General features: G+C 37.8%; 1 protein-coding gene across 5 annotated transcripts in view; it reads left to right on the top strand.

Annotated features, from left to right (window-relative positions):
• The first annotated feature begins 395 nt into the window (after nucleotides 1-395).
• The window catches only part of LOC127976228 (ral GTPase-activating protein subunit alpha-2), a 154,197-nt gene continuing 132,574 nt past the window's right edge, over nucleotides 396-22,018 (top strand). The window contains exon 1 of one of the 5 annotated variants that reach the window (XM_052580507.1): nucleotides 396-636. In XM_052580507.1, coding sequence (XP_052436467.1) covers nucleotides 531-636 — 106 coding nt within the window. In that variant the 5' untranslated portion in view covers nucleotides 396-530. The remainder of the gene's footprint in view (nucleotides 637-22,018) is intronic. The other 4 variants (XM_052580506.1, XM_052580509.1, XM_052580508.1 and 1 more) reach the window with 4 other exon arrangements.

Here is a 22,018-nt window from a genome sequence, read left to right as displayed (position 1 = left end):
CACCCACAACGGCGGTACGTGTTGCCATATTTTGTACAAACCCTCTATGTGTTTGTGTGTAAAACATATTGTCAGTGCATCTCAGTGTACTCTTTATCCTAAGGATGTATTATAATGCATTGCTGTACACCAAGATGTACTGAATGCATACAAGAAGAGTTAATGTTTTCGTTCATTTTATTTATTCATTTATTTTTGTCAAGACGTTGCCATCTGATAATTGAATAAAAATAAAATTGTGTTTACTTAAGCTTTCCTCGTAATTCTTCTTTTTGTCTTTTTTTTTGTGAGCTTTTAGGTTGATCAATATCATCAGCTTAATTAGACGAGAGCAGCAGTCGTGCGAAAACGGTCTAAATCTGGCATGTTGTGCTCACGGGGGATTTTTTCCAGAGGATCTGGCGCCCCGCTGTCCGTCCGTCGGTCGGTCAGGCAGCTGCTGTTCTTCACACATACACACAAGAGACACACGGGTCTGAATGGTGAAAGGAAGGTAAGAGAGCGGCTACAGAATCGCCTTTTACAGCGGAATGTTCACTCGAAGGGGTTATGGAGACGTCAAGAAATCTACACAGAAAGTTCTGGACTCAAAGAAGGATGTTTTCACGCGTCTGAAGCATCTTCGCGCGCTGTTAGGTGAGTGAGACTCTGACAGGACTGACACATTCACAGACATATTCCCTTCAGCGCGTGTTTATCCTCATCAAATCAGCTGCTTCGGGGGTTTAAATACCACGGAGATGTTCAAATGACCGTCTGAATGTGAAACAGGGCTGTATTGTTCGTGTTGCTCCATTTGTGATCGATAGTGTGGATTGAATGATTAGCGTTAGCTAGCGTATCGTGCTACATCAACAACAGACCTGACAGCCTCTTATGTGTCGATATGTAGATATTCAAAATATATAAACAACAGACATGACACTATGATATGTGTGTGATTAAACATACCAAATAAATACATAAGACATGATACACCTATATGTCTGTAAATATATAAGGTTACAGGATATATAAGCAGCAAACCAGTCGCCCTGTTATGTGTAAATACATTTAATATATACCAAATATGTTAACAAATGACATATCTGTTGTTTATTTTCTCAGTATTAACTCGCACACATCAGACATGGCACCCATATATAGATATATAATAATAAACTACAGACTTGACACTGAAGCAATAGGCATGAAACACTGTTATGTCTGTGAATATAAATGCTGAATTCGTAAACAACAGATGTGAAACACTGACTGTGAATATATACACCAAATATATAAACAATGGACACAACACCTTTATATGGTTGTGAATATACATCAATTATACACAACAGCCCTGATGTGTGAATGTATACAAGCTTCCCAAACAACACACCTGCATGTGTTACCATACAACAGTAATCACTGGTGCATGTCAGGTGTGTTTGAAACACACAAATATGTTTGTTTTTCAAATAAGAGAATTAATCTGTGCTCAGACGTGCCATTTATGTGATGTGTGTTAATTAGATTTGAGTGAGTGTCTATGATCAAGTAAGAGACACAGGTGTAACAACTTCACACTTACTCTGTGGAGCCGAATGCTTGAAAATCATCAGTAATTTTGGGCACCGTCGCTGTTCGCTCACCTGTGATCACTGACTCAAGCCTGCCTGTGATGTCCAAAACTGCAAGTCTGTTTGGCAGCTCACTGGGATTTCAGCTGCATGTCACATCTCTGTACTTGGGCTTTGTTTCACCTTTTAAACTTAACTGAGCATCTGAATTTATTTTTATTTTTGACTTAGTTTTTCACTCTGAAATATAGGCCTATCTTAAGTAAACTGTAAAGCTGTCTCGCAGAGGTCAGTCTTTATAAGAACTGTTTGTCAGTGCTTTTCCTGCTGACTCATTTCTGGTCGAGTGTCGGGACAGGTGAGCAGGGGTCACAGGTCAGAGGATGCTGTCTGCTACTTCCCGTGTGTTTGTGTAGTCATGTATTAGGAGCTAGATAAAACCGGTCTGGTCTGCCATCAGCTGTTATTAAATAGGGCTGTGTATTGCCAAGAATTCGGCAATAAGATACGTATGACAATACCGGGGTTACGATACGATATTTTGCGATACATTGGGATGCTGTAAGCAAGGCAATATATTGGGATATTTCTTATTTTAGGAATAGGATATATTTTTAGGAAAGCTGTCATTAAAAACACACCACCGTATGCTTAGCAAACCTTAGCAAAAAAAAAAAAAAAAATGAATAGGCCTAAATAAATACAAATATCTTACCCGAGCACAGTGGGATCTGCATTTGCAATAATCAGTCCCTGTAACATGAAGTGTTACTGAACCACATTTTGTGCAATATGAGTAATTTATAATCTGTATAAATCTATATATGTTCTTTAAATGATCACAGTTTAAGTTTAAAGTTGTGACAGACGTCATAACATTTTGATCTGAACAAAAAAATTTAATTTGCTTAATATCAATGAAAAATAATGTGATTTCAGGGTTCCTAAAAAAAAAAAAAAAGGTGTAAAGCAATAAAATAAATAAACGTTAAACATTCTCAGAACCGTTCAACTTGAATTTCTCAGGTTTTTAAGTTTGTATTTATAAATACAAGAAAATACATGAAGTTTGTGGAATGGGCGAGACCACGCCGCTAGCATCGCCCCAACTGCACAAAACACCCCCAACATGCTGCAGCCGATCCTGACACCTGCTTTTTCTCGCAATATTTTCTTACACCCCTATTATTAAGATCTCCATATACTCTTGCCCGGCAGCAGTGTGACATTGTCTGCTGTTTTCATTAAAGGAAGAATTTCCTCTCACTGGCTGCTTCCTGTGTGAACAGGAAATGAGGAGGAGTGATGGAGCTACAGAGAAGCACCATTAGTGGCCTGACATTATTATTATTTGTTTTCCTTACTTTCCTGTTTTATCATCTGTTCTCTTGGTTTAATTGCTGGTAATGTTTAATATGATTTGACATCAGTGTGTGTTGAATAATGGTTGATAAAACACATTCAGGCAGATCTTCAGCAGGTCCTTTTGTCCATTAAATGAGCTGCTGTTTAATGCCATTGGCCAAATTGCTAGTTCCAATAAAAACAATGTTTGCATTGCAATAATGTAGTTTTATGCATCATGAGCCGGTTTAAATAATGTCATTGTTAGTGTTGTCAGTGGTATCAGTACTGTGGTACCAAGTCAGTACATACATTTTACAATGCCAGGCCCAATATCAGACATGTTTGATGAGCTTGTGAATGCACTGGCCAATCAGAAATGTTTTAAGTTAGTCAGAATCCACTCAAATGGACAGAATTTGTGTTCTGTGTGAGCTTGTCACTTTGGAAATAAAACCAAATGTAAAAAAAAACAAAGTAGAATAACAGTATTATTGAGAGCTATCAATTTTAACATTTGTTAGACTTTAAAAATAACTTTTAATTCAAGAGAACTTAAATCCCATTATAATAAATGTCATATTTACCTGTGCCCTTCAAGTAGGATATATCTGTATATTTCCTACTTGCTGAAGGGCACAGTACTAAAAATACTAAAATTGAATAAAGTTATGAAACACTAAATTCTAAATTAAATATAGATGAATTTCTCTCTTTTTTTCTTGTGTTCTTTGATAAGCAGACATCACAGCAGCTGGATTGTTAGGTTATTTTGGCTGCTTTAAGAGCTGCTGATGCTGATCTGATCTGAACTCTGACCCACTTCAGGTCCTAAAGTCTCTACTAATGATAGGACGAGTTGAAAACTATATATGAATGATTATGACAAATAAAAAATAAACAAATGTAACAATCGGTGCATAATCAGATCAGTAAGAGTAAGACTTCCTTTCTTTCTTATTGAAGTGACAAAAGTCCTTCGGTGAAGAGCAGTGAGTGATTTTGTTTGATTACTATTAATATTAACAGAATATAGCCCACTGTCTCTTTAAGAGCCGCCCCGATCCAATTGACTGTTTCACACCTAGTTTCATTCTCAACTGTTTACGCTCATTTATTACATAACCAACAAGGGTTTACCTGAATAATCACACGTTTGCATGTATTTGTCAGTTTAGGTGCTAATAGATGACTTTACTTGTCCCTGTTCTGTTCTGTCTCTGAGCTGAACCATGCAAGTTCGCTTTCATGCTTTTAAAATACGATTAGTCCTAAATCTAATCAACTTTAAGAAATCAAGCATGTCCCATTTTGCAAAAGTCTAATTACATAAATTTACTTATCTGGCGTGAAACTGGGCTTTTATGGAGGAGTGAAATCGCACCGCTGGAAAGGGGGCAGAATGGGGCATAATAATTGTTATATCTTGATTATTAAAATTTCATAATCTATGGTGGCTGAAATCGTATTTTTTTTGTTTTGTTTTTCTAACAGTAGGTTGGAGCTATAGAGCTGCTGTGTGTGCATTCACTGGTCATGCGTGGTTGAGCATGGTTGAGTTTGGTCATTAAAGCTGCACCTGATCACACACAGCCTGTCTTTACCCCTCCATCACAGTGACAGGACAACAGTCCACACCACAGTCCGGGTCACCACTGGCCTGTCTCTAATCAAAGGAGGGGAAGGCATTTTGGGTCTAGTCCTGTTTTTCCAGAATGTGTTTTTTTTTTGCCCTTGTGAAAAATATATATACAAAAATGTATTTGAAATACATTTATTTCATACTACGTATATTACAAATACATTTACTTATTATGTACTTAATAAATATGCCCTCAATTGTTTTGGTTTACTAAATACAGGGGCCTTAAAGTTTGTTAAATGTAATTTGTACTAATGCACTTCAGTTGTGCAGAAGTAGTGCTGAAGTCCAACTAAAGATATACTGAAGTATATTTAATTACACTGAAGTGGAACTATTGCAAGTATATTTCAGGTACACTGTAAATATATTTACATTTAAAGACTGATATTATTCGATATTACAAAAGCTCTGTTTTCGACAGTACACATAGCTATCACACACACACACACACACACACACACACACACACACACACACAAAAAAAACTATAAAAACTGCAAAAACAAAAACAAAAAAATGTATACGTTGGGGTTTATACTCAAATAGTGTGGAAAAAAAGGCCTTTTTTTAAGACAGGCCAATGTGCCCTTTTTGTAATGGGCATTTTTATTAATACATGTAATGTATTATGATTTAATTGGCATATCCTAATTTGAATAGAAATATGAATGGAAAATATGATGAATTCAGTTATGTAAGGATAGCTGAGCACTTGTTTCCCTGTGCAAGGTGACCAGGAAGCGGATTTGAATCTATTTCCATGAGTCCTGCATTTACATGTTGGTTTGAATGATGCAAATCATCGTCTGTCCTTCGTCCCATTAGAAGTTCCTGCAAACCTTGGATTCGGTTAAGGAGAGAGTAGCATAGACATCCATCCGTCAGTCTCAAGGCCTCAAATGTCTACAAAGCATTTTCTGATTATTATTTTCTGTTCAGTATTTTGTCTCTTACTGAAATTCTGACAGCTTTGCATTCAATGAATTGTTCTTTTGTGTCTTGAAAAGCCAGACTTAGGCTGTTGGTGTGAAGTCCAGATGAGAAGAGAGTATCCGACTAACATGTAGTGACTTACTACAGTTAGGTTTGTTGCTATGTGTTTCTGAGGGACAGACAAATCTGAAACGTATGATAGAACCATAATAACGCAGCAAAAACATCTCATTGATAAAACACCATTGCAGTTCTGTGACCGCTTCTATGGAGAATACACATACTAATTGTGGAAGTAGTTCAATTATATTCCATCAATATGTACATTTTGTAAAATACTCAAATGAAATGAAAAACGTTTCTGAATAGTTCTTTGGTTCCCATCAAAGGTCGCAGTTACACTAGCTGGAGATCAGCTGCCTCAGTGAGAGGTCATTGGTTTTCTGTGATTTGTGTGATGTGGTGTTTTGTTGGTTTGTAGCTGTGAGTGTCTGTGAAAGTCTTAACACCATGTCTCTTAAACCACTTCACTTCAGATCTGCTGCAGTTGCATTTGCGTCACGAAGGACTCGATTTTGAATTTGATGACACTGACAAACCTCAACTGTTTCTGTACATTGGCAGTTCTATTGTGAAGAGGGACGCTGTACAGGTTTGGTGACTTCAGAAGACGTTACTCTGATGACATCTGTGCTCACAATGAGTTGATTTTGGGAACTGAAATGCTGGAGGAATAGAGGGAGTGTGTAGAGCGCCCCTCCTGTTCCTGCTCAGCAGGCTGTGCTGCCACTCCTGTGCATTATTCCTGTCCCCCAGTGCTCAGCTGCTGTTTACTAGCATAATAGAGACTGCTATCATCTGTGTGGCTTTAATGCAAGAAAGATTAAATGTCAACTACTGTAGCATTAAGATTACCTCTGTCAGGAATAGGCTCGCAAAAGGATTGGAAAATAGCCTGTAAATTTCCAAAAAACCTTGGTAGATCCCAAGGAATCCTGGAAAGTTCCCAAAATTTCTGGAATGTATGTGAAATTTACTGAAAATGTTCCACCTTTTTGTACCCTCGTCAGGAACAGTGGCTTTCGGTGGTTCCTTTAAAGTGATTGAAACTTTAGAGGCAGTAACTTTAGTGACACAAAGTTGCCTGAGATTTTGAAATGTATTTTTTCTCTGGGTAAACCGAACACTCAAAGTGGGAATATCAGAAGTGTGGTTCATTGTTTGACAGATGGCAGCTTTCTGACACTTGGACTACCGTACACATGCTGTTTGTCTTGTGCATGAGTGCTCTTCAGTTTCTCTTCAATAACAGTTACTCTGCTTGTTAAAAGTGTCACATTGTTTATTTGAATAATTAGGCTACTTCAGTAACTTAAACCAGTTTTAACACCTGAAGGCTATTTTCGCATTGTATTAATTAATTATATATTTTTTGAGCATATTAATTAATTATTAAATTAAGCAGTGTGTTCTGTTGCATAATTGTTTTTTGTTGTGGTTTCATAATTGCTTCAACAACTGGAGCAGTTCCAGCATTCCAGAACCGATATTCACAGTGAGAAAAAATGAAATAAAATAATAATATAATAGTGTATCACACTGCTCGTATATTATAACCACAACCTCTTCAATTATTTAGCTATTATCATTGTGGTGATAATTATTTCTTTCTGTTGATATTTTCACTGATACTTAGTGCTTAGTCCACACGGAGACGCGTTTCAGTGAATACGCACAATTTTTTTATCGGATAGGCGTTTTGTCCACACGGATCCGGCGTTTTCATAAGGTGAAACTGCTATTTTTTTAAACCGGGTCCCAGTGGATAAATTTTAAAAACGCCGTCTTTGCGTTTTCGTCTGGACGGCTGATCCGTATATTTTCTGAAACGATGACGTCATCAGCCCACGTCTCTCCCCTAGTCAGACACCCCTGACAAAACATGACATGACAAACACTGAACGATTGTCTTTTTATTAACTAACATTAACACAGATTAATAAATGTATTGTTCCATGTTCGTTTGTGTACCACGCGCAAGGTTTATGAGCATAGTCCAAGTCTTCTTCTCTGTTTTTAGTGTATGTCTGTGGCAGAATTACAGCGCCACATACTGGTCTGGCATGTATACGACATCATTATGCGGTTTCGTGTGGACGCGGATATTTCTTGAGACGAGGAAAAAAAAGATCGGATTGGGGTGAGCTCCGTCTCCGTGTGGACGGGGCCTTAGTCCTGGTATATTTGTGTGCATCAGAGCTTTTGTCACCGTGTGTGTGACCTGGGGGGTGTTCCAGAAAGCAGGTTATGTCACATACCCGGGTATGTTTTAAGAGTAAGTAAGCGGATAACCTCAACTTTCGGTTCCAAAACACAGGTAACTTTCAGCAACTCACTCTCTGAACTTAACCTGCTCCGGAGCAGCGTCTGTTCCAGGGTTAGTTCACTTCAGCGAGCCTTCAGTGGGCGTGACAGAACATTATATAATATTACAATATGTAATATAGCCTATTATAATATATATAGTTGTTATGATACATAATATGTTAATGAGTAAGCGCTAATATAAGTAATAAGGTAATATATTATTCTAATATGATTATTTCGTTTATTGGCATATTTAAGAGTTATCTATAAATTATGTATTTAGAGGTATGTATAAATTATAAAACTATGACAAGGTAATGTTTAACTTATATATAAGTTAATCTGAGTTGAATGAACTTACTCCTGGACGCGTTTTTGGAACCACATACCTCGAGTAAGCAAAGTTTGGGGTTAATCAACCGAGAGTTCAGGGTTTAGTTCACGGTAAGTTAACCCTGCTTTCTGGAATACACCCCAGGACTGTCTTCAGTTATCATGTCACAATGCTCTGTCTTGTTTTTATTGTTATTATTCTGGTTTATTTCAACATCTTTGGATTTTTGATGTTGTTTTTGGGCTCATTTTAATCATTATCATCTGCTGTAACTAAAGCGATACCGTTGTCATGAATAAGTAAACGTTTATTACTAATTGTTTATTACTACTAAAGGCGGGCGTACACGGTGCGAATTCGGATGGTCGGAAGATCGTATGTCCACGCACACGGCACGAGTGAGTTTATCTGAAAATCGTACGGACGAGATGATATACGACACGATTTTACAACCGGCGAATTCCTGAAGCAATCGCACGAAGTTGATAGACGCGTTCGACTTGAAGCAGCGCTGCACGCACAGGTGATCATTCTGTGCGTGCAGCGGTGCTTCAAGTGGAACGCACCTAATAACTGCTCTCCCTCTCTCATAACTGCAAATAAAATATTGATACGAGCCGTGACTGTTTCCTACACGTACAGGTTATTTTTCAGCAATAGGAAACCGGGACGTTTGATTACCCTGTGTGTGTGTTCTTGTATATGGTTTATAAATATGTGAAATGGGTATTAAAATGTAAACATGGTTTGTGAGGACAATTACTGTGCCCTCGTAAACCAAATGGCTTAAAAAAATACTATACGGTGTTTAATAGAAATTTTAAACATGCATTTTTTGTGATGGATAGAGGTAGTGTTTTGGGATATACAGTATAGAATACCTTTACGTTTATGGAGAGTCCCTGTAAACTACATATGCGTATGTGAGCGAGAGAGGGAGAGAGAGAGAGAACTAAAAAGGCATTGGAATACGTTAGTAGAAACATCATACAGCGCTCGCTGTTCCTGACAGACTTCAGCTGCCGTCTTCGTATTTCTTCTTCTGTGGTTTTCCTAGTTCGTGATTGGTAAACTTCAAATAAATCAACAAATCGGCTCGTGCAACCGCACTAATGGCATGAATTCAAACCGATAGCTCACGAACTTTTTAGACATGTTTAAAAATGATCGGGAGGTCGGGAAGTGCTCGTAAGCCACTCTGCTCGGCTCGTAATTCATCGCAAATGATACGAGCCGCGACCATACGAGAATACGCGATTTCCACACGATCGAAAAAAATCGCATGCGAACTCGTACGACAGCAAAAATCGCACCGTGTACGCCCGCCTTAAGTGAGCTATCAAGCAGACACACTGGTTCTCACGTTTAATATTTAATATGATTTCATGTTAAATGTTTTTAACACACCTGTAAAACGTTTCACAAGCATTTCATAATACTTAATCATTAATCATACTTAACAACAACATAGATTTGTGACTTTCAGCTAATTCATGTCAAAACTGATTGAAAGATTAAAACTTACCTTTTAAAATGTTGCAGCCTAACCTGGCTCTGAAACAGCAACCTCATAAATTTGGCTAAAAAAGGTTTGCAACCATGGCAAATGTGAGGTTGATGAACAATACAATATATATGTATATATATAACTATAGTACAGCAAAGTATAGGATTTAATAAAATGAAAAAAAAAAGTTTTTTGTTTTTTTGCTTAACCCGAATGTGGTTGTTAATCAGTATCTGTAATGACTCTGAAACTGTAGAGAAAACAGGCATTGTGATCTTGTTTATTTATACAGCACACTTTGCTGATGGGTTCAGTCAGTTGCTTCAATTTATTCCTCAAATTGCTTTTGGTCATCTTATTGAGCAACACTGCAAATTTGCTTCAAAACATGAACAAAAGCCTAGATTAAATCTGTTCATCATACAAAGCGATTAAGTTGTATTGCATCATTAGTTTCATATGGATTACTTTCAGACTGTATTTTTGTATTTTCATGAACGTTTTGGTTGTGTGGACTTCCAGTGAATAGACAAAAATGATGAGGGAATATTGAAAATATGTTTCTTTGTGTTCTGAAGATGAACCAAAGTCTTTAAATTACTAAATGTGAGAATTTCCATTTCTGAGTGAACTATCCCTTTCACAAAGCATGTTCGGTGGCAGTGGCTGAATACTTGTGATCGGATTACCTGCGAGGAATGTTAATAGCTGTAAACCGGGCTCATCGTTTCATTGAGAGCTCTGAGAGTGAACTCAGTAAAGAGCCTCTGAGCACTGGGAGGGGAAGTTAAAGTGCCGGAGGTCTGATGATTACAAACCCTGTCAGTTAAAAACACATGCAAGGCAGCATGTGACCGACTCTACTGTTGTCTGACTTTACTACAAGGACAGCGAGACCTTGAAACAAAGCGCTTTCTTCAGCAGGGATTTTACCATGCTGTCTGTACCTCATAAAGAGCAAACAATCAGACCTGTTATATTGAGTAGATAATGCTTTTGTTTTTGGGCTTATTGACATTGCACACTGAAAAAAATGATACTACATTTTGTGAAGGTAATTGGTTGCAAACAATTTATTTTAGCTAATAAAATAAAATGTTGAAAGCTAGTCAGCTAAATTTGTTTATTTAAATGTAGTTAAAATAAATTGATTGCAACTGGCGCTTACCTTAAAAAAATGAGTAAATTCAATATATATATATAATTGTTTTTTTTTTTTTTTTTTTTTTTTAAGAGCAGGTCTGTTTTCTTCAGCTCCTGCTGTGAGACAGGTGAAGCTTTATGAAGGCCACACTTGTCGGTCACAGCTCTGCATGTTTTCAGATGCTTTTAGCAGCTCATGCTGGAGTCTGAAGAATGGCTTCTGGCTGGCATTGTGATGAAAGCTGTCTGTCCCACTGAGGATGAAGAATTGATTATTTGTGTCTGAAAGTTGATGCCGTTCCAAGAATCTGTCAGCATTCAGAATCGCTGTACTAGAGTGCTGTAAAACCCCAGAGTTCACAATATCTTTATTGCCCTCTGCATTCATATCTGTTTAGCTCCGGCTGACAGGCATGGATTTGTTATTAACCTCTGTCACAGTGTGCTCAAAAACTGCTGCCTCTGTCGGTTTCTCAATTTACTTTAATAGTGTGTTGCAGGAACACTTCCCCATAGAGCCAGTGCACATTTGTGCTTTAATGTTGTCATTTTCTGCTAGTGTATTGTATTCATTTTTCTTTTTTACTGTGAGCTGAGAAATATTGCAGCATTTGTAAATAATGTTTTCTATAGGGGTTGGTATTATGGCCATATTTTCTGCAGTATGCCTACACATAAGTATTCATTAACAGTAATTAATACTTGACCTAAATATCTGCTATTCTTTTTTTTTCTTTTTTTTTTTGTCTTTACAATAGAGAAATTAGTTTGGCTGTAATGCTCAGACAACTTGCAAAATAGTAAAACCAACATGACAAAGAATTGTGATAAAATCATGATATTAATTTTTTTTTTTTCCCAAATCGTTCACCCCAATGCACAAAGTTGCAACTATAGATTAGAGATGTTCATTAATTTTTTTCTGTCCAAGTCCAGTGAATCTGCATCAAGTGTGTTTGGACACCCTTTATTTTATTTTATTTTTTCTCTATATACATCATACTGCAACACGTTACATGTGCTTCCATGTTTGCTTGCTTGCATTTAGTCACTTCAGTCCACAGTGTGTGTGCACTTTTAAGTTAAATCAATGACTTAGTACATATGTATTTTAATTTATTTTAATTAATTAATTAATGTATTTATTTTGTTTGGTGTGTAGAGTAAATGCTTTAGAATTGCCTTGCTAAAACTATTGATCTGTTTCACAGACCAGTCTAGTCCTATTCTGATATTTCTTCTTTGTTCTGTTTGATCACACCGAGAATCTGCGCGCTTTGAAAAGCTGTTATTTTCTCCCTGAATGCCCTACTCTGAATTTTTTATATGCCCATCAGGTCTTGCTGTAAGTTTATTTATCTCGCTTTCTGTTCCTGTGTGGTAACCTAACAGATGCTGCTGGGCCCGTGGTCATGCCTGCAGGAAACAGCCGGCCTGAAACATACAGCCCATTAGGAAACAACTCATAACTCATTCTGCAGAGTTAGGAACTCTGTGTAAAACATGCCACCAGTTCTGTGTTTTGTAAAATTAGCTAAATCATATATAGCATATATATAATTTTATTGTATTTTTTTGAGAAGTAAAATAATGAATTGGTCAAATGAAAAGTAGAAGGAATTTTTTGGCCTAGGTGGGGTGTAGAGAGCGATATCCCTGTTATGGGCTTGAAATCAAATCAAAAGCTCTGCAGTTAAGCGTATCTCATCAAGATGTGTGGTAAATAAGCTGGCTGCTTTCTAACAGTGGTTAATTTGTTTTTCTTTTAAACTTAGCTTCTTAGCTTCTCACTTATAATAGGGATTTTCGCACTGGTCTTAACCCCAGGGTTATCATCGTTTTAATCTTTGTATTTAACCCTGGGTAGAGGTACATTTCACACATTTAGTCTGATGAAACCATGGTTAGGTTATGAAACCATGATTTGGAGCAGGGTTAGCACTGTTTTTGTGGTATTAATTCTGCACTTTAGTACCAATGCACATTAACCCAGGGTTTAGGAACATACAGTGTTTTCATCATTCACTTGAAGTGTGAATCCGAATGAAGAAAGGCACGGAAAACAAATAATGCGTACTACGGAGGCACTATGAGTTCATGGTAAGCCGCTTGCTAGCAGTAGACGGTTACAGTACATGAAAGTTCACTCACCACATACACAGAGTTAGGAGAGAAGACAGATAGCACAATAACAAGTGATCAGAATCAGAATGAGCTTTATTGCCAGGTATGTTTACACATACAAAGATTTTGTTTTAGTGACAGAAGCTCCACAGTGCAACAGAATGACAGTGACAAGACAGGACACCAATAATAATAAGAAGAATATAAAAAATAGACAAAATAGACAATGTACAAAAAAAGCAAAAACAAAATATAGTATAGACAGTTATGATGAACAGGTATGATGTGTGCAAATTTGAAATACAAACAAGTATGGTGTTAAATAGGTAATGTATATTGTGTTGTGTGTTCCAAGATTATTGTTAAGCACCCGAGGAAAGAAACTGTTTCTGTGTCTGGCCATTCTGGTGCTCGAAGCTCAGTAGCGTCGACCAGTTGGCAACAGTTCAAAGAGGGAGTGTGCTGGATATGAGGGGTCCAGAGTGATTTTACTGGCCCTTTTGCTCACTCTGGATGAGTACAGTACTTGGAGAGAAGGGAGGGTTGTATCAATGATCCACTCGCTCAGCATTCGTTCGTTATCTGGCTCGGCTCTGTGTTCACCTTCAGTTCTCTCTTCACAGCAGTTCAGTCTGTGTACTGTTTGAGTAATGAATTACTCCGGGATATTGGTTTGTTTGAACTCAGAGGGAGTGTCAGCCACATTAAACAAGTTAACAGCTTAAGTCATCTGTGGATTAATGTGTATTGGAGATGCGAACTGTTTAAAACGATTCAGTTCGATTTGGTGAACTGGTTCAAAAAGATCCGGTTACATCGAATGATTCATTCGCCCTTACCCTTACGGGTGCTGGATGTGTGTTTTCCCAGCCTCACTAGCTGTTACCTGTCTGTCAGCCATCTAGTTAAAAGCCATTTTTACCCCCCACACCCAAAACAAATCTTCATTCTTAATGTTACTGTCAGACAATGTATAGTTTCTTTTCTCAATAATAGCCTGTAGTTTCCATCCGTTATTTTTGAAAATAAAATAAAAATAAATAAATAAAATTAAAATTTTAAATTTACATTAAATGTTACTGACATGCATATCAAACACTTGTCTTAAATTGTTAGTGTCATGCTGTACCAGTTGAGATACATATTCATATTTAATATCATGCATCTGATGTGCACCAAATCTATAGTTAGGAGCATCAAAAAGAAATGAATGTAACTGACCAATACAGTTCTGTTTTTTCAGAAGGCCATTAAAGTGTTAGGTTTATTCTGGCTGGTCTGTTATTGCGGTTGAGCTTGGCAACATGAGCTGTAATGCCTCATTTTATCCTGAAATATAAAGACTTCAGCTTTGAATTATTCAGATAAAGAATTAGCAAAAGTCAACAGGGCAAAAAGGAAATAAAATGGTCTTAAGCCATGCAAATTTTGTGAAGCGAATTCATTTTGGCTTGTGCAATTTGTGTCTTTAGCCTTCAGTTCCCAGTAGTGTTGGATGCCAATTTTTAGGTTATTATAAAGATTATTTTTAGCCTAGATTGCCGATAAATCGTAGGGGTGCTCCGATCACGATCGGCCGATCGGAGCACCCCTAATAAATCGTGATAAAATTCCCCATGTTTAGTATTATTTTTTTATATTTTTAATTATTAAAACCGTATTCTGCTATTTGAACAACAAAATACTGTCCAGCATAAACAACCGTTTTAAGTAACAGTTTCATATGTGCACTGCCCGCAGAGTAGTTTTGTTTTGTGTGAAAGCAAGACAGAAAGCCTTAAACACTCTTAAAAGGTTTTTAAGAGTGCTAAGGAAGTTATACAAATAAATCAATGAATTAATTAATTAATTATATGGATGTACCTTTGAAGAATCTGAATGTCTTGAAAAGTTTGTTTTCATCTTTGCTCCATGTAATGCTTAAGTGTTTTTATTTGCAATGCTGCAAATGAGGTTACGGGGAAACAACTGTAATTCTGCTGTTCCATAAGCACCACCTAGTGTCAAAGAGTGGATTTACAGACAGTTACATTTACATTGAGCCTGTAAAACAGACCGAATTGCATGCTCTGCTGCATTTTTTGACCAGTGGATGAAAAACATGCTTATGTGGATTCTACACATTTAAACACTTAGTAATGTATTTAGAATTATTTATGGAGCAGATTAAATGCATATTATCATTTATTAATCAGTTATCATCACCTTTTTTATTTTATCTAAATGCTGAAATGTGAGCTTAACCATTTTGTGAAACCTTTTCAAGGTTTTATTTAAACATTTCGTACAACAGATAAACTGTTGTCAGTCATGCGGTCATTTAAAATCTAAACATCATTAATGATATTGTTTAAGTGTTTATGCAAACAAAAAGTAATTTCATTTGTGGTTTGTTGGTTTTAGATATCAAACTTGGTGAAATGATTTGTGTGTCAGTAGTTTTTGAACATTTCCAACACAGTTTAATACCGTGATAATACCGATGTGACGAGTGGGGCGGGGCGGGGCCGAGAGCCATGGGAACGGGTCGAGGCCGGTGGAGTGATTTGGGAAATGAGCGACACCTGCACCACTCACCGGTCTCGAGTCCCACGGAGGAGATATGGAAGGATACTAAAGAGGAGATGATACTAGGATACTAAAGTGAAGGACGAGAGAGGACCAGGCCTGGGTTTTATTTTGTGATTTGGTTTTGTTTGTGTTGTCCGTGAGCGGCTATCGCGCTGTTTTGTGTTTATTTTATTATTAAAGCTTCTTTAAATGTTCGCCGGTTCCCGCATCCTTCTTCCCATCTTACAAACTGTGTTACAACCGATATCTGTCATAAGAAAGGTTCTTAACGTTACATCTCTAAACTGTAATGATGTCAGCATCAGAATGATGCCAAAAACAGAGATTATCTGTCAGTGGCTATAGAGGACAATTAAAGATTTTGCCTCTGCTTATGTCCGTCATGACTTTGCACTGTTGTGCTGCACTTGCAAGGTGCATTAGGAAAAATAAAATCCCTATGGAGGCAGTTTGCACTTTCACGCAAACCGCTGGCTTATTCAGTCATTTATTATGCATTACATGAACATTACATGCTGTAGTTCGCAATATGAGGAGAGAAAGTGAGTGATGATGAATGTATTTGAACACTCCCCATTTTTGGCTGTATGAATTAAAGCTTAACTGAGTCTTGTCGCATCATACCCCAAAACCTTGATCTGTTAAGACTGCCAAAGGTGCTTCAACTATGTACTGACATAAAGGTCAGTATACATGATGTTTTTATGTTTGTTTTTTTACATTGTTACCACAAAAATAAAAAATAAAAATAAAAATACCGAAGACTGCAAACTAACATATTGTGAGAAAGGAAGGAGGGAAAAGGAAGGAATACCGTGTGAGTTAACTGTAGCCTGGGTGCCAGCCCGAACCCCACCCACAACATTTTTTGGACGGGAAGTTCGGTCTGGACTCGATCCATTGAGGTGTAATTATGCTCGGCTCCCAGAAGGCCGAGCCAATCAAATTGCCTGGGCGGGCTTTAATCGATGATGGACAGGCTATCTGCGGTTACATAACCACCCACGTCATCAAAGAGCACTTGAGCGCTCTTTCGTCGTCTTTCCATTTTTTAGAGTTAGTCAAGTCGCGTTGCGACCGTGTAATAAAGTTGAGACAGGGCCGACAAATGCGATAATATTTATTTTCATTATTGTTGAGATCTAATCCTAGACAGAGATCTTGTTCGTATATACATGCACCTTTTGTGTTTCTCTCAAAAATGTTATTCATGCTTGTAAGTACTCTTAAGCTCCTTTTACAACAGCGGCAAAGATCGTTTACACTCATTACTTTCCTACTTCTTCCAGTTCCAGCGTGCATGCGTGCAGTTGAACCGAACTCTGTTGACAACTATGCGTCGCTCAACATACGTCTCTTACTGCGTTGCTCTGATTGGTTGTAGGTCTATCCAATTGAGTGCAGAGTTTTTTTTTTTTTACTGGTTCGGTTAAGACACGCCCCATAATTCAAGTGCAATGGAGCAGTATCAGACTCACATTCTGCCTAGAATATGAGTATGACGAAGTCAGGCTAAGTTAACTGCACTCTGTGTATGAAAACACTGAACTATTCCAATCTTGGATCAGTCATGTCATGTGGACAGGATCTTCCTTCATCTGTGATTCAGTGTGGTTGTCCTTGACAGGCCAGGATGATGTAAATGGGTATGAGAGGGACATGTCAGGCTCCGATGGGTTTTGACTTTCATCCCACTGGAGCAGTTTGACACACACACACACACACACACACAGACACACACACACACAGAGACAGACAGTTTGCATCTGTAGGTGCCACAGACCTTACTGCTCGCTTTCACCCATGTCATCTTTTATTTTGGCTTTGCCAGGACCACAAGACATAAATCTTGATATGCCTGTCTCAGATGTTGCTGTTTGATTAAATATATGCACTGAATGTTTCAGGGTATAGTATAATACTGTGTTCATTTAAATATAAGCAGCTCATAATCCTAATTAAAATGCAAATGTGAATTATTAATGCATTTTTTTTTATATACAAATTTTTACAGTGGAACATACTAATAGAAGGGCTCCAGACTAACTATTTTTACTATGAGCTCTGTAGCATTTGTCTGAAAATGTTTAGTAGCACAAGCAGAAAACGTGCCGGCTCAGCATTGTGATGCCTATCAGCTATCGGCAATAGATGATATCATCTATCAGACTAAGGCTACTAGCATGTTGGTTTAATAATTGTTCAAGGTCATATAGTGATTGCAGACATGACTTGGCTATCATGGTGTCTTGGGTCAAAGTCTGCTGGTTTTAAACCATTTTAGATTGTTTACCGTCATCATGAGCTGCTTTAAGAATTCATGACTATGTCGCTGTGTGTGTGTGTGTGTGTGTGTGTTTGTGTGCGTGCAAAATGTATGCATGGGTCATATTGCATGTTATTTTTAAATGAAACGGGACAAATTTCATCTTGACAAACTATATATCATTATAAAGATCTAAGCCTCAAGCATCGACAACAGATTGCTGTTTTTCAATGGAAAGCTTATAAAGACTGTATTTGCTACATTTGTGTAAGCAGTACTCATACAAACATGAACAATGGAAACGCTGTACATACCAGATCCGTCGTAATAACGAGTCATAAACACATCCACAGTTGTAAATCCCCGTTTAGTTAGAAAGGTAAGGGTCCACTGAACGACATCTCATGAAGCACGTTTAGTCCAACGAAGCAATAACGTTGTAATATGGATCATAATTGCTTTGTTTACGTTTCAGTTCTTCAGCGACAGAACTGTTTGCGTCCGTAATGGAATAACTCATGGTCGGAAACTGCGTCTTGTTAGTAAAAACACGGCATGGTTTGCAGCGTACAGTGTCACAAACAGAATGAGGCGATCCACCGGAAAAAAGAATGAATGAAAGATAGGCGAAAGATAGTTTATCTGAATTTTGGCTCTCCTTCGTGACGCGCTCTGACGCACCTGTCAGCTGATGGAGGCGGAGCTTATAGCGATCTCCTTTTTCTTTGTTTCTTTTATTTTTCAACAGTTTTTATATATGTGAGACTGTGTTTTATGTTGAATGTATCTGCATGATTACCATCTGTTTGAGTGCAAATCAGCCCAAATCAGCTCGCTATTACTGCATGATCACGGCTATCAAAGTGAACATGGAGCAGACCACCTGCTTACGCTTTCTGTAGTATAAATACAAGTAGTCCACGTCCGCGCTGTCCGTGTATGCTTCCGGATTGCTCAAGTGAAAAGTATAATAAAAGCTTTATAGCTGAAAGTCTAAACAGATTTTTTTTTCACAAACTTTGAAATTAAACACATGAAGACACTTGCACTTAGTGGCACTTCAGGACTAAAGTTTAGGAGCTCTGACATACAACAAAGGAATTTGTTGCTATTTTGTGTCTGTACAGGTGCCTTTGACAGCTTCTTATGCGGGTCAAATTGTCCTTTGAACATTACAACGTATAAAAAATTCTGTATGTACATTTCACAATTAGGGCTGGGATAAACGATTATTTTTTCCGATGTATCGATTAATCTAACGATTAATTTTTTCTGACCGATTCGATTTCGATTATCTCCCCATTAATTGACTACTAACAATTTATACATGTTGATTTACATATCTGAATGAAAAAAAACATGAATTCCTTAAGATTGCAATATATGTTTATTGCTCTTAAAATTACAATATAAAAGACTCACTAAGAATGCATTACTTTGCACTTGTATAGAGATAGCATTCAATAAAACCTTGAAGCCTTGAAAACACATAGCTTACTGAAACAAACTTACTGAACACATAGGGCCTAGCTTACTGAAAAAAGTGCTTCTTTAAGATGAAAATAGCAATAACTTGATGTCTACCATTCAATAAAAAGGTCACCCAAAATACTTGTTTAGAGCAATTGAAAGAATACAGTAACCAATGTAAACTTGAGGGCTTTAAGCTAATATAGAGAGTGCTTTTACAAAAAAATAAATAAATAAATAAATAAAAATAAGTGGGAGCCAGCAGCCTGTCATGGAGGAAAAAAAAAAATCTCTGAATGCTCCATGTGAAACTTTGGCGTTCCGCCCTTTTTCTATCGTGTTTAATGATTTAATTAATATGCACAAGGGAGAGAGAGAGCAAGAAGCGCTCGTGTTGTTTGGAGACTGTAAGTGTGCGCACGCAGCCGGGGCTCTCTCTCGTACGCGCCCTGTCAGGCACATCACTCACCGATCAAATAAGGCTTTGACAGCCGCCAAAAAAAAGATCAATGCAGAAAAACTTTGGTTATATAAAAGATTGGTTATATAACGGTGGACAGAATGTTGATCTGGCCATCGCGTATATTCAGCGCACATAAGGTAAACGTTTTTTAGAGAAATAAAAACAGGTCGACGAATCGATGCGCATATTTTGATGTGAATTGAGCAATTAAACCTGGATTATTCCTTTAAGGCAATCAGGAAATGCCAATTTCTTATGAACAATGCTTTCAAAAAAGGTTTATAGTAGTCTAGCTGTTACCAAATGAGGGAAAATGAAGTGACCTTTGGTACTGTGGCGTTCACATCTCAAATACAGTGGTGTTGACATAGCTCATTGAAGTCCAACTGTCATTGGAAGTTACCGATCTCTCTCTTGCTCAGAAACACTCAGGCAGACCTCAGGGTCAGTGTGTTTTCTTGGGCAGCAGGAAGAGGCCCAACACACTGAGGGTTGAAAAGCAGAGCATGTGAGAGGCTCTGATAAGAGACACGCCTGTGCTGTTATTGCTCCTCTTCTGCCCTCGACTCTCTGTGTCATCTCTTCTATGAGTGCGCCACAGTAATATTAAGCATGGGCTGCTATGATATTTTAACATTATGATAACCTTAAACTTAGAGCTGTGACGGTCCCCATCACAACCATGTCACTGCAGTTGTCTACTGCCACCAGCGATAGTGCACGTGACGTCACACACTCTATGCCCACTGTAATAACTGTAATAATTGAAAATTGTTTATTTAGACTATGAGTATGGTAATTCTATGGTCTAAAGTCTATGGTAATTAAAAAAATTACCTGAAATGCCATAAACAGCATTTCCTTTGAATTGGCAGGGTTTGAGTCCAGGAAAATAGTTTATTCATTCAGCAAATTAATTTTGTGTTGGGCGATGGACCTTGTTCGGAGACCAAATGCTACATCACTGATCTGGAGTCATCTCCATTCATGTCACCCATCAGCGTTTGGTCTCAGTCTCCACAAATAAATACATGTATGGGAAACACATCCCACAGCACAATCACCTGAGCCCAACTTCAGTCTGCTCATCACTTTAACTTTAAAGAGCCACACAGATGAGACATCAAAAATTACCTGTATTACAGTGTATGATGTAGCTGTCCATCAGTGTAAACAATGTGCAAAGTAATTAAACCAAAAAGTACACGATTTATAAAGTTATTGGCTTCTAAAGTAAGGAGTCGACTCTGAATCGCTGAAACGATTCGTTATAGATTTCAAATCTTTTGCCCATCTCTATGTACGTCACTAGGAACACTTTGCATAATAATCTCCGCCTACCGTCTTGGAGAAACGAACTCTGACCTGCCCCCCCACCCACACAGACGCTCTGGTTGGTGTGATAGCATCATGTCGAGGACACAGTGTGTTTTTAATTGTGAAGGCAAGTTTTATTTTCACTGCCAAAGAATGAAGATCAGAAGAACCAATGGCTAAAATTCATTTTCACCACGATACCAGAGCAGTACAATAAATCCCTTTTGTTGTGTTCACAACATTTCACTGATGACTGCTTTTCTAATCTCTGTGAGTACAAGGCGGGATTTCAAAGCGTTTGGCCATAAAAGATGGTTCATTACCAACTTTATTTAGACCAACAAGCATCTCCGAATCACAACGCGAAGTATGATTATGAAGTTATGTGTTTGTTTTATCCCGAGCGTCTTATCAGTATGTGTGCTGTCTGCAGCCTGTCTGCGCTGATCTTCATTTACAAACACGTCATTAAAATGAAGTGCTGCTAACAGATATTCTGTGATAAAGTAATCCATATGAAAACAACGCGATGTCCGTTTTTCACGTCTCCCTTCATTATATCTAATGTGACCACGCCCCTGCGCTGAACGCGCTATTCATATTCAAACTGAAGCGCGCGGCTTGAATACACCCACACAGAAGAAAAAGCAGCGAGACTTTTCAAGTTTTTTATGTTACTGTTTGCTTCGCGATGAGAGGAATAAGACATAATTCACCCCAAAAAGATGCTAAAGATGCTTGACCAATCAGAACACAGTATGCTACCGAAAGGTGGGGTTTAAGGAAACTGAATCTTTTGAACAGCTTCGCGCGAACCGTTTGGGGATCTCTGAGAATTGAGGTAATTTTAAAATGATATTTTGACAAAATGACAATGTTTTTTTTAAACTTGGATGGATTTAAACCTATTGTACAGGACTTATAAACAGTGATAGGAAGCTTAGAATTTTCATCTTACTGGCTCTTTAACTGCGT

Source organism: Carassius gibelio, chromosome B17 (genome assembly GCF_023724105.1).
Source record: "Carassius gibelio isolate Cgi1373 ecotype wild population from Czech Republic chromosome B17, carGib1.2-hapl.c, whole genome shotgun sequence".
In the NCBI taxonomy this organism is placed as follows: domain Eukaryota; kingdom Metazoa; phylum Chordata; class Actinopteri; order Cypriniformes; family Cyprinidae; genus Carassius; species Carassius gibelio.
This window is presented reverse-complemented; position numbering and strand designations above follow the sequence as displayed.